Source organism: Dipodomys spectabilis, unplaced genomic scaffold (assembly GCF_019054845.1).
Source record: "Dipodomys spectabilis isolate Male_0828 unplaced genomic scaffold, ASM1905484v1 ptg000373l, whole genome shotgun sequence".
NCBI classification, from domain to species: domain Eukaryota; kingdom Metazoa; phylum Chordata; class Mammalia; order Rodentia; family Heteromyidae; genus Dipodomys; species Dipodomys spectabilis.
In genome coordinates, this window is record NW_024871050.1 from 1,325,571 (window position 1) to 1,340,597 (window position 15,027).

The 15,027-nt window shown below is 41.1% G+C and overlaps 1 protein-coding gene across 4 annotated transcripts in view; it reads left to right on the forward strand.

The window, feature by feature from the left end:
• The window catches only part of Cflar (CASP8 and FADD like apoptosis regulator), a 54,407-nt gene that overhangs the window by 11,459 nt on the left and 27,921 nt on the right, over positions 1-15,027 (forward strand). For 2 of the 4 annotated variants that reach the window (XM_042666962.1, XM_042666961.1), the window contains exons 2-5: positions 1,989-2,412; positions 5,294-5,399; positions 7,324-7,459; positions 8,105-8,181. In XM_042666962.1, the coding sequence (XP_042522896.1) occupies positions 2,039-2,412; positions 5,294-5,399; positions 7,324-7,459; positions 8,105-8,181 (693 nt within the window). In that variant the 5' untranslated portion in view covers positions 1,989-2,038. Of the gene's footprint in view, positions 1-1,750; positions 2,413-5,293; positions 5,400-7,323; positions 7,460-8,104; positions 8,182-15,027 lie in introns of those variants that run through there. The other 2 variants (XM_042666960.1, XM_042666963.1) reach the window with 2 other exon arrangements.

Below are 15,027 nucleotides of genomic sequence, written 5' to 3' on the forward strand. Positions count from 1 at the left end.
ATATTTTCTTTCAGTGTGCCAGATGCTACCTCTGAGTAATTTGGATTTTGCTGCCAAATTATCCCCCCCCCCCCCCCCCCCATTAGCACAGAGGGAAGACAGCATGCCAGCATGCCAGGGTTCTTCCTGAGTGTGCGTGACTGGTAGAAAGCAGTCAAAGGCATAATGGTTGAAGAAAATGAACTGAGCAGATAATTTTTTTAAACCACTATCTGACTTTGTTAACTCTTTATGGTGTTATTATATCACTTATAGTTATGAATTATAAAAGTTAGAAGACTTTTTGAAAATAGAGAATTAAACCTCTCATTTCTCATAATTCTGTTTGGTTCTTTTTTTGTTTGTTTGTTTTTTGTTTTTTGTTTGGGTCCGGTCGTGGGGCGCTGTCCCTCAGCTCTTCAGCTCAAGGCTAGCGCTCTACCACTTGAGCCACAGCACCACTTCCGGGTTTTTTCTTTTTGCTTATGTGGTGCTGAGGAATTGAACCCAGGGCCTCATGCAGCAAGGCAAGCACTCTACCACTGAGCCACCTTCCCAGCCCTGTTTGGTTCTTTTTCAAACCTGGCAAATTAGAATAGTATTTTTCACTCCATGTTTAATGACCTCTTATTTGTTTTATTTTTTTCCCCTATTATTTATTTGGGTTCTTCTAGTAGTAAGTACAATTGTATACAGAGCAACCATTATCAACTTCAAGCTAGGGTATTTTTTTCCAATTACTGTTTTAGTTTCAGGTTAGGTTTATCATTTCATGGTAACAAACAAGGTATTTACCCAGAGTACAAGAACCAGTTTATTATAAATTATAACTATAAAACTTTAAAATAGTGTAGATGTAAGCATTACTTATAACTTAAAGTTTAAAAAAAAATATTGTTGAATTCCAGTAGAAGTTAAGAATGAATATACTATCTGGGCACTTGTGGTTCATGCCTGTAATCCGGAGTCTGAGATCTGAGGAATGCAGTTCAAAACCAGCCTGGGCAGGAAAGTTTATGAGACTCTTATCTCCAATTAACCAGTAAAATTCCAGAAGTGGAGCTGTCATTCAAGCAGTAGAATGCTAGCCTTGAGAAAAACAACAACAAAACCCCTCATGGACAGCACCCAGGTCCTGCGTTCAAGCCCAGGGCTGGCACCAAGACAAAAACACACCCAGGCCACCACCTTCACATGCATTCTACTTCTGCCCTCCCACTGACACCATAAGGAATTCTAATGACCAATGTAGCAGGGTAGTGAGCTTCTGGACCTTCTCTCACTTCCAGAGGATCTGAAGACCTGATTACAATCTGACTGGATCATAGCTTAGCCCTATAGGCATTCATGATGAAGTTATGAAAAGGGCCTGAGCTTTTGGTGGATGGCAAGGCTTACGGTTGGGCATGAACAAATTTGACAAGAAATCTACCTCACTACCCTATGTATGTAACTGTAACCCCTCTGTACATCATCTGACAATAAAAAAAAGTTATGAAAAAGAAAGAAATTATGTGGGAGAGCAATGGGAAAGGACAGACCTATTTGTGTTACCATAAAGAGCTTATCTTTAACAGAGCCCCCATTTCTTCAAGTTCTTATGGGAGAGTTAACTCTTCTGACAGTACTTTCCCCACTCACCTGCTTAGTCATTGGGCTTTTTTTTCCTTTCCTCCCCCAAAAGTCAATGATCTCACTGATCGTAATTTTGTCATTATTGTAATAGCCTACTTTACATTCTGAAAAGTTCAGATAAGCCATATGGGAGTTTTTGGAGTATTTTGCCTTTAGTTTCATTTCCTTGAACATGTAGGTTTTCTTTTGTGTCTCTTGGTTTCTTGATCATTTTTGGGTTTTGGCTTTGTCTACTAAGGATCCTTTTTTTAGATTTTAAAATAGGAATTTAATCTAACTCAGGAAGGCCAGTAAAAAAAGGAAGTGTTTATACTTTGAGTTGTAGGCATAAATTACTTTGATAAAAGGGTTTAAAGAAAATTCCTCTCTGACAGAACTCTTCCATTGGAAAGAACTCTGAAAGAAATGAAGAAAGCTCTCAGAAATGAAGTTGATTCGTCAAGACCCATGGCTCTCTTTTGAGTGGACTGGAACTTTGTTGATGCAGTTTTTTATCATGGCACTGTGCCAGGTACCTTCTGCAGTCATCATCCATCAGGTGGAAGAGGCACTCGATGAAGATGAGAGGGAGAGACTGCTATTTTTGTGCCGGGATGTCGTTACAGATGAGGTTCTACCTAATGCCAGGGACCTTTTGGATACTTTACGTGAAAGAGGGAAGCTGTCTATCCTGGACTTGGCTGAGCTGCTCTACAGAATGGGGCGGTTTGACCTACTTAAGCGGATCCTAAAGATGGACAGAAGAACAGTGGAAGCCCACCTGCATGGGAACCCGCACCATCTTGTTTCGGACTATAGGTAATTCATCAGCTTTTCCCCAGACTGGGCTGGTGGGAAGGAGGGAGATGGTGTAGATTCTACTGGATGATAGGAACGAGGACTGTGAGAAGTCAGGGTACTTTATCTTACCTCACCTCTGATCCAACTGCTGTCTAATTCTACTTCATTTCCTTTGAACTCTGAATTTTTTAAAGTTTTTTTTTTTTGGTTGTTGGTTGTGGGGCTTGAACTCAGGGCCTGGGCACTCTCCTTGAGCTTTTCTGATCAAGGCTAGCACTCTACCACTTTAACCCACAGTCCCATTTCTGGTTTTCTGGGGGTTAATTGGAGATAAGAGTTTCATGGACTTTCCTGTCCAGGCTGGCTTTGAACCATAATCCTCAGATCTCAGCCTTCTAAGTAGGTAGGATCAGATGTGTGAGCCACCAGTGCCCAGCTAGTTTTCTTTTTTAAAAATTGTCATTATAAAGATGATGTGCAGAGGAGTTACAGTTAAATAAGTTAGGTAATGAGTACCTTCCTTTTTGGACAAAGTCCCTCCTTCCCTGACTCTCACCCAGTGAACTGAATTCTTAAAACACAATTGCCTGAAAGAATTGGGTAGAAGATCACAATGAAAAAGTAGAGGACAGATGGTGTATGTGTGGCTGAAGGATAGAATAACAAGGAACAAGATAGGAACAACCAAGAGCAAGTAATTCTTGCCAGTCTTTGATAGTGTGAGGGCTGCAGCGGTATTTCTTATCTGATTTTTCTGTGATGTCACTCTGGCAATTTCCAGTACTGAGAAAGGAAATGACAAGTCTCAACAGCCTTCCTCACACTACTGTAGAACTCAGATCTCTTCTGAATCCTAGCTAGCCATTCCTCTGCTGAGGAAGTTTTAACGGTGGACTCCCTTCTTGTGGTCCTGCCCTCCAGAGGCTCTGCAGGGCCCAAATAAAAAAATCTCTTCAGTTAACCAACCTGTAATCTCCCTGCAGGATAAAGAGAGAATGGCTGGGGGAGGAGAGAACATGTTTCTTTAAAATGGCTGTTTCTCCAGGTCACTAGCCTTTTATTCTATCAATAATCAATAATCATATTTGGGGATGATGTTAAGAACCACACTCAGAGGAGAGCTGAAAGCACTTGTGGGCTTTGGAAAATGCTGAGTTGAGGATGAAAGGCCTGTTTTAAGCCTTGGACCAACTACTTATATATATTTTTATATATTACATATTTATATAGGCCTTGTAGGCTAAGCCAGTCACTAAACTTGGTCTGACCTTTGCTTTCCAATTTGTATATTGAAAAATTATAAGACCCAGCTTCACAAACATGAGCATCAGTCACATTAATTTACTATATCAATTTACTTCCAACCTCTTATAATGTCAGTGATCTTACACACTCAGGAGACACCAACAGGGTTCCTGAGACGAGGTAAGTGCCATCTCCTCATTCCCACTGCCTTGCTGTGATGAGTGGAGACGGAGGGTCAGACCCTTTCTAAGATGCTGTTAGGTGAAGTAGAAAGCTTAGATTCATTTTTTTCTGTCTGTTTAGCGAGTTTCATTGTGTTTAAGTGTAGCTAGATATTTTGTTAAGCTCTAGGGCAAAATCACTGAAGAATTCCCATGCCTAAGAATCTGAGAGGCTTCTTGGGAAAACAACCTTCTAAGAAGCAGTCATATTCATGGTAGCAATACTAACCATGAGGTTGTCCCAGGAGCCCTGGAGTAGGAAATTTTGTAGACCAAGACATCTCAGGTTAGATTCCTTAGGAGGACTAGGGTTAACTCAGATATTTCATTGCTTTAGGCTCAAAGCATGGCTCCTGGATCAACAGCAACTGACAGCTTGTTAAAAAGGAAAGCAGTGGTAGGGGAATAACAAAGGAGGAGGTAGCAATGCTCGATAGGAAATGTACTCATTACCTTACTCATGTAACTGTAACCCCTCTGTACAGCATTTTCACAATAAAAAACATTAAAAAAAGAAAAGCAGTGCTTTTCACTGGACATTATATTAAAAATGAACTAAACAACTTGTGAGTGGGGATGGGAGGAAAAAACTGGGAGAAAGCAAGGGAAGAGTTGACCTTGTCCAAAAAGATGTACTCATTACTTATTTAACTGTAACTCCTCTGTATATCATATTTGTAATAACAATAAAAATGAAAATAAAAAAGAGAAGAAAGGCTACTCATAAAGTCTATTTCTAGCTTTCATGTTAGTTATGAAGGCCAGTCACTTAGATGGTCAATTCATTTCATTGCTAGGGGATTTTTAAGGGAAGTTTCTGTTCTCTGGGGTTTTTTTTTTTTTTTTTTTTAGTTGGAAAGGAAGGTACTATGTCCTATTAAAAGCCAGACAAAAGCCAGGCACTGGTGGCTCACATCTGTAATCCTAGCTACTCAGGCAGGAGAATAAAATCTGAAGACTGCTGTTCATAGCCAGCCTAGGAAAGAAAGTCTGTGAAACTTATGTCCAACAAACTACTCAGGAAAAGCTGGAAGTGGTGCTGTACTCCAGTGGTAGAGTGCTAACTTTAAGCACAGAGGGGCTCGGGGACAGAGCCCAGACCCTGAGTTCTAGCCCCAGGACCAGAAAAAAAAAGACAAGATAATTTTTTTTTAGTTTCCTTAAGCTCTCTTCCTGTTTTATGGGAGGAGGAACACATTCACATGCAGACAAGAGCTAGTTTTTTAAGCAATTTTGGCCTGGATAGGAATGAGTTTTTTTCCCCCCTTACTCATAAAAAATCAATTTTATTTGATGCACAAAATATAAAAAACCCTTTAGCTTAAGTTACTGAAGTATAATCTTAACAGCACAGCTACATTTTTCTTCATGAATGGGTTCTTAGGAGTTCTCATTAAGCACTTCTTTACTAAAGAAACTTGTCTTGTTCACAGGGTGCTCATAACAGAGATTGATGAGAATTTGGCTAAATCTGATGTGTCCTCGTTAATTTTCCTCATGAGGGATTACATAGGCCGAGCTAAGACAGCAAAGGACAAGGTGAGTTTTCTGTTTTCTATTCCCAAGAGCCTATTAGAAGTTAGGACTGCTTCTTATTGTTTGGAGAGAGGGAATTCATGTGAACATGCCATATTAGTAGAAGTCTAAGGGTTTGTTTTGTTTTCTTCATAACTTTGATGCCAAAATAATTGGTTTCTGAAGTAAAAATAAGTAGGGTGATGCTGGTATAGCTTTGGTTCTTTCTTTCTTTTTTATTGTCAATCATGGGGCTTGAACACAGGGCCTGGGTACTGTGCCTGAGATCTTTTGCTCAAGGCCAGCACTCTACCACTTTAAGCCATAGCTCCATTTCTGATTTTTAGGTGGTTAGTTGGAGATAAGTGTCTCATAGCCTTTCCTGCTGGCTTTTAACCATGATCTTCAGATCTCAGTCTCCCGAGCAGCTAGGATGACACCACTACCCAGCTCTTGGGTGTTTCTTTTATCCTTAGGTTTGATCCTATTTCTGTAAAATAAATAGACCTGGTTTATACATTAGTTCTTCCCCTAGTTTAACATTACCTGCAGGGTTAGGAAGTCCCACCTACTGGTACCAACTAGAGAAAGTCAGAAGAGCTAGTCCATGCTGGCAGACTATAATCTTACTTCTCTTCAACTAGCTCAAGTCCATGTGAGGTCATGAGACTGCATGCAGAGCCTGTGTGATAAAAGGAAGGTCCTTGTGACCAATACACCAGGGAAATGGCCTGTGTACAGATCTGTGTGAAGACCAGATAGATATAAAGGTTTTAGAGATATTGTAATTGATGGAAGAATATCTAAATTCTAGCCTTGCTTGGTACTATAGGCCAAGAAAAGTCTGCATCTCTAACTAATAACAATAGGTCCTCAAATGATTAGCCTGCCTCTGAAGACTGATTGGTCATTGATTGAGAAACTGTTCATGTTCCTTTATGTGAAAGTTCATTTCTGAAATCTGGGAATGCAGGGTAACAGGTGCTCTCACCTCAGGTGTCAAATGAGAAGGAAAATGAGAAAATACAAAGTCTGTTTTGGTGCCCCCTAATCACTTTCTGTCATTTTTATATGTTTAACTATGTTTGTTATTATTATTTTAAAAATGAAAATAAAGCAGTTCAGCACAAAAGAAATTAAAAAAACAAAAATCCTGCTTTCACAATCTCTGTAGCTCAAAATAAATGAGTAGCAAAGTGCCTAAACCTTTTTGTGTAATCAACTGACCTGGAATGAGCTGAAATGTCCAGCATTTACTAATACAGTTTAAGAACTGTAAGACTGAATCACTGGAATTTTTCATATACTACCTCCCCCTCAGCTACCTTTTATTTTCCTTTTTGTTAAGGAAAGTACTTAGAGCTTCCAGTATAGCACCAGCGTGATCTTTGTTGAAAGAGAATGAACAACTCAGGAGTTTGTTTTCAGGCCTACTCTTTCATGGTACATTTATTTATTTGTTTATTTACTTATTAACTTATATCAAGGATTTATTTTATATAATAGGGTTAAAGTAGAGAGAAATAGAAAAAAGAAAGAAACATTTTCTCCTCTCCTAGAAGGAAATGGGAATTAAAGTCTCCTATTTTTTTCCAGTTAAAAAAGTTTTTTTGGTCAGTTACTGGAGTTTGAAGTCAAGACTTTTAGGCAGCTACTCTACTACTACCTGAACCATGCCCCCAGTCCTCTTGGCACTCCTTGACACAAAATAGCCCATCGTCTCTCCAACCTAGGAACAACATGATAACCAAAGTAACTGCAAGTGACATTTTCTCAGAGTCAAACTCAGGAGGGCAATTTACTGAGGACAGATATATTAGGATTACTAAAGATCACACTGGAATGGCACATCTTGTCACATTTTCTTATTGTTGTAAATCTCATGGTCTGAGGTGTTCATGAGTTTATTAACTCCACTCACATTTGTTTCTTTTTGTGGCTCTCTTAGAGTTTCTTGGATCTGGTGAATGAATTGGAGAAACTGGATTTGATTTCTCCAGATCAGCTGAATTTATTAGAAACATGCCTGAAGAATATCCACAGAGTAGATCTGAAGATAAAAATACAGAAATATAAACAGTCTGGTAAGAATAACCTTGGCCTCTTAGTTTTCTAAAGTATGTTTATTTTGTACACAGTGGAAATGGTTGGTAGATTCACTCACTGGGTGGGTGGACAGACTATTCCAGTGGATGAATGCCGCATCCCACTCCTGGCCTGTGGCTAGAGTGCACATACCTTTATACTTTCCTATCCCAGATCTGCCACCTCCATCACAACATCTTCCTGCTTCCCATATTTACCAAACCACGGCATTTCAGCCTTCTGCAAAATACTACCAATCAGTTCTAGTATCTGGTCTTTAAGAGTCTGTACCTTAATTTACACAGGTGGTGAAGCTATGTACATTTCGACTTTTGAATGTGGTGAACTTTGTTGCTGCCAAGCTCCAGTATTTAGCCTGATTACCACCCAATTCTGACTCTAGTGTCTCTAGGGTACCATAGCTACCACGCTTCATTAACCCCCAAGTTTCACCTGTCTTCTTACATCAGCATTCTCCCTCATACTACTCACCCCATGGTCTTTTAGCCTGAGCTTCAGCTAGGGTCTGTCAGCTGGTCACTACTATTGAGTTCTAGCTTTAAGGTCATAGTTGAGACCCTCTGGTCTACAGAACACAATAGTTTATAGATCTTAACTCAGTACCTTTTTTTCTGTTCCAATAGTTCAAGAATCAGGAACAAATTCTCTGAGCCATTCTCTAGTCTCTGTCTCCAGCTGGAATCTCAAGGAACCTTTAAGGGTGAGTCTGGAGTCCCAGGGAATGTGTGGAATCTCAGCAGGACTTTAATAAAAACACCTGTTCTTCTAACATGAACTTGAATGTTAGAACACATTGTGATAGAAATGTGTAGTTGTTTTAAAAATATGTGTAATTTGTTATGTTAACAAAGTTAAATGTTGATTGAGATATTTGGAGAAAACAGAGAAATACATACGGTGCCAAGCAAATCTCTATCAGACTACTCAAAGACAACCATGGTTTTAATAGTTTGGGATATTTCTTTCTAGTCTATTTTCTATGTGTGTGTTAATATGTATAACTATATGTAGACTTAGATACAATTTTTTCATTATTCATTTGTTTCCTTGAAGACATTTTAATAAAAAGATGTGTGTATAGAAAAAAAAATTGGAGAGGGGGGGGTCGGTCATGATGCTTGAACTCTGGGCCTGGGCACTATCCCTGAGCTCTTGAGCTCAAGGTGAGAAATCTACCACTTGAGCCACAGTGCTACTTCCAGTTTTCTGGTGGTTAATTGGAGATAAGAGTCTCATGGACTGTTCTGCCCGGGATGACTTTGAACTGGGATCTTCAGATCTCAGCCTCCTGAGTAGCTAGGATTACAGGCGTGAGCCCCTAGTGCCCAGCTTAAATTTTTCTTTAAAAAGTTTTTACAGGGGGGACCAAGATGGCGACGGGGCAGTAGGGAAACGCCACAGCTCTCTCCAACCAAAAAGAGAGTTCGAGTTCCAACGTTTAATCTCCCCAAGAGACCGACAACAACAAAAAGACGAACACTCAGAGAAAAACCAGAGGTGGAAAATTACAAAAAAAGAAAGAGAGGAAAAGAAGAATTTCAGAACAGAGAAGAGCGAAGACCCCTCCCCCAACCTTACTGGCCGCGCGGCAGTGCGCCAAGCCGCCGGCCAGCCGGCCCGGCGGGGGCTGCCGGAGCCACAGAGACACAGGGGGCTGCTTGCAGATCACCAGGTACCGGATTGCAGAACAGCGGATCGCAAGGAACAGAGAAACCTACCAGCCGTGAGTCTCCACGAGGATCCCACCCCCACCCCTCACTCTCCACCGGAGCGGAGAGGCTCCATCCCGCCAAAGCCGCCCGGCACCAGCAGCGCGACAAAGGGACCTGTCCGCCCGACCACCCGCCCAATCGCGATCGCAACTACCCGGCGGGGGGGGGCCCGCCCAACCCAGCCTGCAACCACCCCAACTGAACTCGGACTGCAACAACAACTGATGGACTGCAACAACAACTGACGACCTACAGGGTGAGTACCCATCAGGGGACAGGGAATCCATCAAGGGAGACCAGAGCTGGAGGGAATCCCCAGACCCTGACCTAGACTCCCTACCCCAACACCCGGACCACAGGACCCACTAAAACTGGGAACTGTTCGAGAGCTCCACCAGCCGGTGGAGCACACTCTGCTGGCCAGGCCAGAGCAAGAGCGCCCCTGGGTCAAGACTATCAACAGTAGAAGAAATTTGAACTGTGTCCTCCAGGCTGCATAACCTAGGTGGTATACACATTAGCACAGGCCTAACGAGCGCGCTCCAGGCTGGGGCCGGAACCAGGCCAGGGGACCGGCGCCTGAACAAAGCAAAAAGGGTCAGAAGTGGGGCTGTGGCTCAAATGGTAGGGTGCCAGCCCTGAGCTGAAGAGCTGAGGGACAGCACCCAAACCTAGAGTTCAAGCCCACAACCAGCCCAAAACAAACAAACAAAAACACATCAGGAGCCCATAGCAGACTCCAGTATTTGGGAGAGTGCATCCAGAGCATCTGATCTTCCCAAGAGCACCCGCAGGAGCAAACACAAGCAGTCTAGGCTGCTCAACCCTTCCAAAGGCGGGAATTGCTACAGCAGAGAGCTGAGAATCCTAAGTAAGTCAGAATAGCAGCTGGAAATAGGCTCCCAACAGAATCCAGATCAGGCACAGACTCTCTCTACCAATACAGAATCAGCAACCAAGCAAAGACAGACACACCAAAACAAGATTGAAGAGCAGTCTCCTGAACCCCCATGCGAAAATCACAGAGAAAAATCACAAGGTTTACCACTACCCAGGACAGCAAGCTCACCTCAAAAGCCAGCAGCCACGCAGGGGAGAGCCCCAGTGGGAGCAAAGCAGGAATGGAAGACAAAAACTACATCCAAGGGTTGCTGGAGGCAATGACTCAAGAAATAAAGCGAGAAATGGATCAGAAATTGAAAGAGCACAAGGATGAACTATCAAAAGATATACAGGATATCAAACAAAAGTTGGATGCAAAAATAGAAGCTGCACAAACCTCAGTAAGAAGTGAGATAAACGCCAAATTAGAGGTAATGCATACTGATCTCACCTCATTGAGAGGTGAGATCAGTACTCTGAGAACCAACATTGAATCCATAAAGGGATCCATTTCCACCATGCAAACCACAATAGAAGCCACGGTCAACAGAGTGAATGAAATGGAAGGTAGAGTGTCAGATACAGAAGACAGAATACACCAACTGGACCAAAAAGTGACAGATATGGAAAAATCACTCAAATTAAACCAAAGGGAAATTCAAGAGCAAGCAGATAATGCTAAAAAATTTAACCTTCGCATAATCGGAGTGGACGAAGGTGAGGAATTCCAGAGCAAGGGAATGCAACACCTATTTAACAAGATAGTCAATGAAAATTTTCCCCACCTCAAAAACGACCATCTTAACTACATCACAAAAGCTTATCGAACACCCAACAAGCAAGATTCCAGGAGAAACACTTCTAGGCACATAATAGTAAAAATGATGGATCTGAATAATAAGGAAACAATCCTGCATGCAGCAAAAATGAAGAAGGAGCTATACTACAACGGGAAAAAAATTAGAATCACTGCAGATCTCTCCACACAAACAATGAATGCAAGAAAAGCCTGGGAAAGCACCATACGAGCCCTGAGAGCCAATAACTGCCAACCCAGACTGATATACCCGGCAAAGCTAGCATTCACATTCGATGGAGAACTGAAAACTTTTAATAGCAAAGAAAAACTAAATGAATACATAAACATTAAGCCAGCATTGCAAAGAATTCTAAGAGGGGGGACACAACCTGAAGAAAGCAACCAGGAACTGGGACCTGCCCCAAACAGGCATTACTCAAAGTCTAACTGAGCAAGCACAGGAGGAAAGGAAAGAAGAAAAACTTAGGAAAACGGAATGGCAGGGACAACTATGCATCTCTCTATACTTTCTCTTAATATAAATGGGCTGAATTCGCCAATTAAAAGAAAACAAACTGAGGACTGGATCAGAAAACAAGACCCATCCATCTGTTGCCTTCAGGAGACCCACCTCTCAGCCAAACATACAAACAAACTCAGAGTGAAGGGGTGGAAAAGGATCTACCAATCAAATTCCCCCAATAAGAAAGCAGGTGTAGCTATCCTGATATCTGACAAAATAAACTTTTCATTAAAATCAGTACAGAAAGACAAGGACGGACACTACATATTAATAAAGGGAACAATCCAAGAGGAGGATATAACCATCATCAACTTATATGCCCCAAATATCGGTGCACCCAGATATGTTAAACAAATGCTCTCAAACTTACAGAATAAAATAGATCCCAATACGATAATACTAGGAGACTTTAACACCCCACTCTCACCAAAGGACAGGTCTACCAACCAGAGGATTGGCAAAGAAGCTACCGAATTAAGTGAGGCCATACTTCAAGCGGAATTAACTGACATCTACCGAGTATTTCACCCTAAAACAACACAGTACACATTCTTCTCAGCAGCTCATGGAACTTTCTCCAAAATAGACCATATCATAGTTCATTCAAGGAACTTAAGCAAATACAAAGGGATCGACATAATCCCCTGTATCCTATCTGACCACAGTGGAATCAAGCTAGCTCTCAATAACAAAGCATACCGCAGAAATTTCTCTAATACATGGAAATTGAACAGCACACTCCTTAACAAGGCCTGGGTAACAGAAGAGATCAGAGAAGAAATAAAGCATTTCCTAGAACTCAATGAAAATGAAAACACCTCACAAAGAAACTTGTGGGACACAGCAAAAGCAGTCCTGAGGGGCAAATTTATTGCCCTCAGTGCCCACATCAAGAGAATGGAGACAGACCAAGTAAATAATCTCATGTTGCAACTAAAACAGCTAGAAAAACAAGAAAAAATGGGACCTAAAGCTACTAGACGAAGCCAGATAACCAAATTGAGAGCAGAGATTAACCAATTAGAAAATCAGAAAACCATAACCAAAATAAACCAAACAAAAAGCTGGTTCTTTGAAAAAATAAACAAAATTGATGGCCTGTTGGCAAGATTAATTAAAAAAAGAAGAGAGGAAACCCATATTAATAGGATTAGGGATGCCACGGGAAACATCACAACACGTACCCAAGATATCCAAACAATTCTAACAGACTACTTTCAAAAGCTATACTCTCTAAAGGAAGAAAATTTGGCGGAAATGGATGCATTTTTAGAGAAATACAAGTTACCCAAACTGAGCAAAGAAGAAGTTAACCAATTAAATAAGCCAATATCCTATAATGAGATACAGGAAGCTATCAAAAGTCTTCCAACAAAAAAAAGCCCAGGACCAGATGGATTCACAGCAGAATTCTATAAGACCTTTAAAGAAGAACTAATACCCATACTCCTCAAGCTCTTCAGAGAAACAGAGAAGGAGGGAGCTATCCCAAACTCATTCTACGAAGCCAATATCACACTCATCCCCAAACCAGGCAAAGACCCAACCAAAAAGGAGAATTACAGGCCAATCTCCTTGATGAACACAGATGCAAAGATCCTTAACAAGATTCTAGCTAACAGAATCCAGAAACACATAAAAAAAATAATACACTATGATCAGGTAGGCTTCATCCCAGAGACACAGGGATGGTTTAACATACGTAAGTCAATAAATGTAATCCAGCATATCAACAGAGCCAAGGTCAAGAATCACATGATTATCGCCACAGATGCAGAAAAGGCCTTTGATAAAATTCAACATTCATTCATGCTAAAAGCTCTGGAGAAAATAGGAATAGAAGGAACATTTCTAAAAACAATAAAAGCCATTTATGACAGACCAATAGCCAATATTATACTTAATGGGGAAAAGCTACAACCAATCCTCCTAAAAACAGGAACAAGGCAAGGATGTCCACTGTCTCCACTCCTCTTCAACATAGTCCTAGAACCCTTAGCCAGGGCAATAAGGCAAGAAAAAGACATTAAAGGGATCCGCATAGGGAAAGAAGAAGTGAAACTATCCCTTTTTGCAGACGACATGATACTATACCTCCACGATCCCAAAAACTCCATCCCCAAACTTTTAGAAATCATAAGTCACTTCGGCAAAATAGCAGGATACAAAATAAACCCACAAAAATCAGTTGCCTTCCTATACACTGATAACGCACAGGAAGAGAGGGAAATAAAGGGAGCAACCCCATTCACAATAACCTCCCAAAAAATAAAATATTTAGGAATTAACCTAACCAAAGATGTAAAAGAACTATTTAATGAGAACTATAAAAAGTTAAAGAAATTGCAGAAGACACTAGGAAATGGAAAGACCTCCCATGCTCCTGGATAGGCCGACTTAATATAGTAAAGATGGTGATACTTCCAAAACTAATATACAAATTCAATGCAATTCCTATTAAAATCCCAATGACGTACATCACTGAAATACAGAAAACAGTCCAAAAATTTATATGGAACAACAAAAGACCTAGAATAGCCAAAACAATTCTAGGGGATAAAGACAATATGGGAGGGCTATCCATGCCGAACTTCAAACTCTACTACAGAGCTATAATCACAAAGACAGCCTGGTACTGGCACAAAAACAGACCCGAAGACCAATGGAACAGAATAGAAGATCCAGATATAAATCCACAGGCCTACAGCCAGCTGATATTCGACAAAGGAGCCAAAGACATACAATGGAAGAAACACAGCCTCTTCAACCGCTGGTGCTGGGAAAACTGGGCAGCCACATGCAGAAAACTAAAAGTGGACCCCAGCCTATCACCATGCACCAACATCAACTCAAAATGGATTAAAGACCTTAACATTAAACCTGAATCTCTGAAACTAATGCAGGACAGAGTAGGAGAGACACTTGAACTAATAGGCACAGGAAGGAACTTCCTGAACAGAGTCCCAGGGTCACAACAAGTTGGAGAGAGACTCGACAAATGGGACTACCTTAAAATAAAAAGCTTCTGCACAGCTAAATCTATCGCAACTAAGCTAGAAAGACAACCAACTAATTGGGAAAAAATATTTACCAGCAATATATCAGACAAGGGGTTAACATCCTGTATATACAGGGAACTCAAGAAACTAATCCCTCCCAAACCTAACAAACCAATTACTAAATGGGCAAGGGAACTAAAGAGGGACTTCTCAAATGAAGAAATAAAAATGGCAAAGAAACACATGAGGAAATGTTCATCATCCCTGGTGGTGAAGGAAATGCAAATAAAGACAACCCTGAGATACCACCTTACCCCAGTCAGAATGTCCCACATCCACAAATCAGCCAACGACAAATGCTGGAGGGGATGTGGAGAAAGAGGAACCCTATTACACTGCTGGTGGGAATGTACACTTATACAACCACTTTGGAAAGCAGTCTGGAGGGTCCTTAGAAAGCTAAAGATTGACCTCCCTTATGACCCAATCATACCACTTCTAGGCATCTACCCTGAACAACAGGAACCAATATACAAGGACACGTGCACCTCCATGTTTATTGCAGCACTGTTCGCAATAGCTAGGATATGGAAACAACCTAGGTGCCCCACCACAGATGAATGGATCCAAA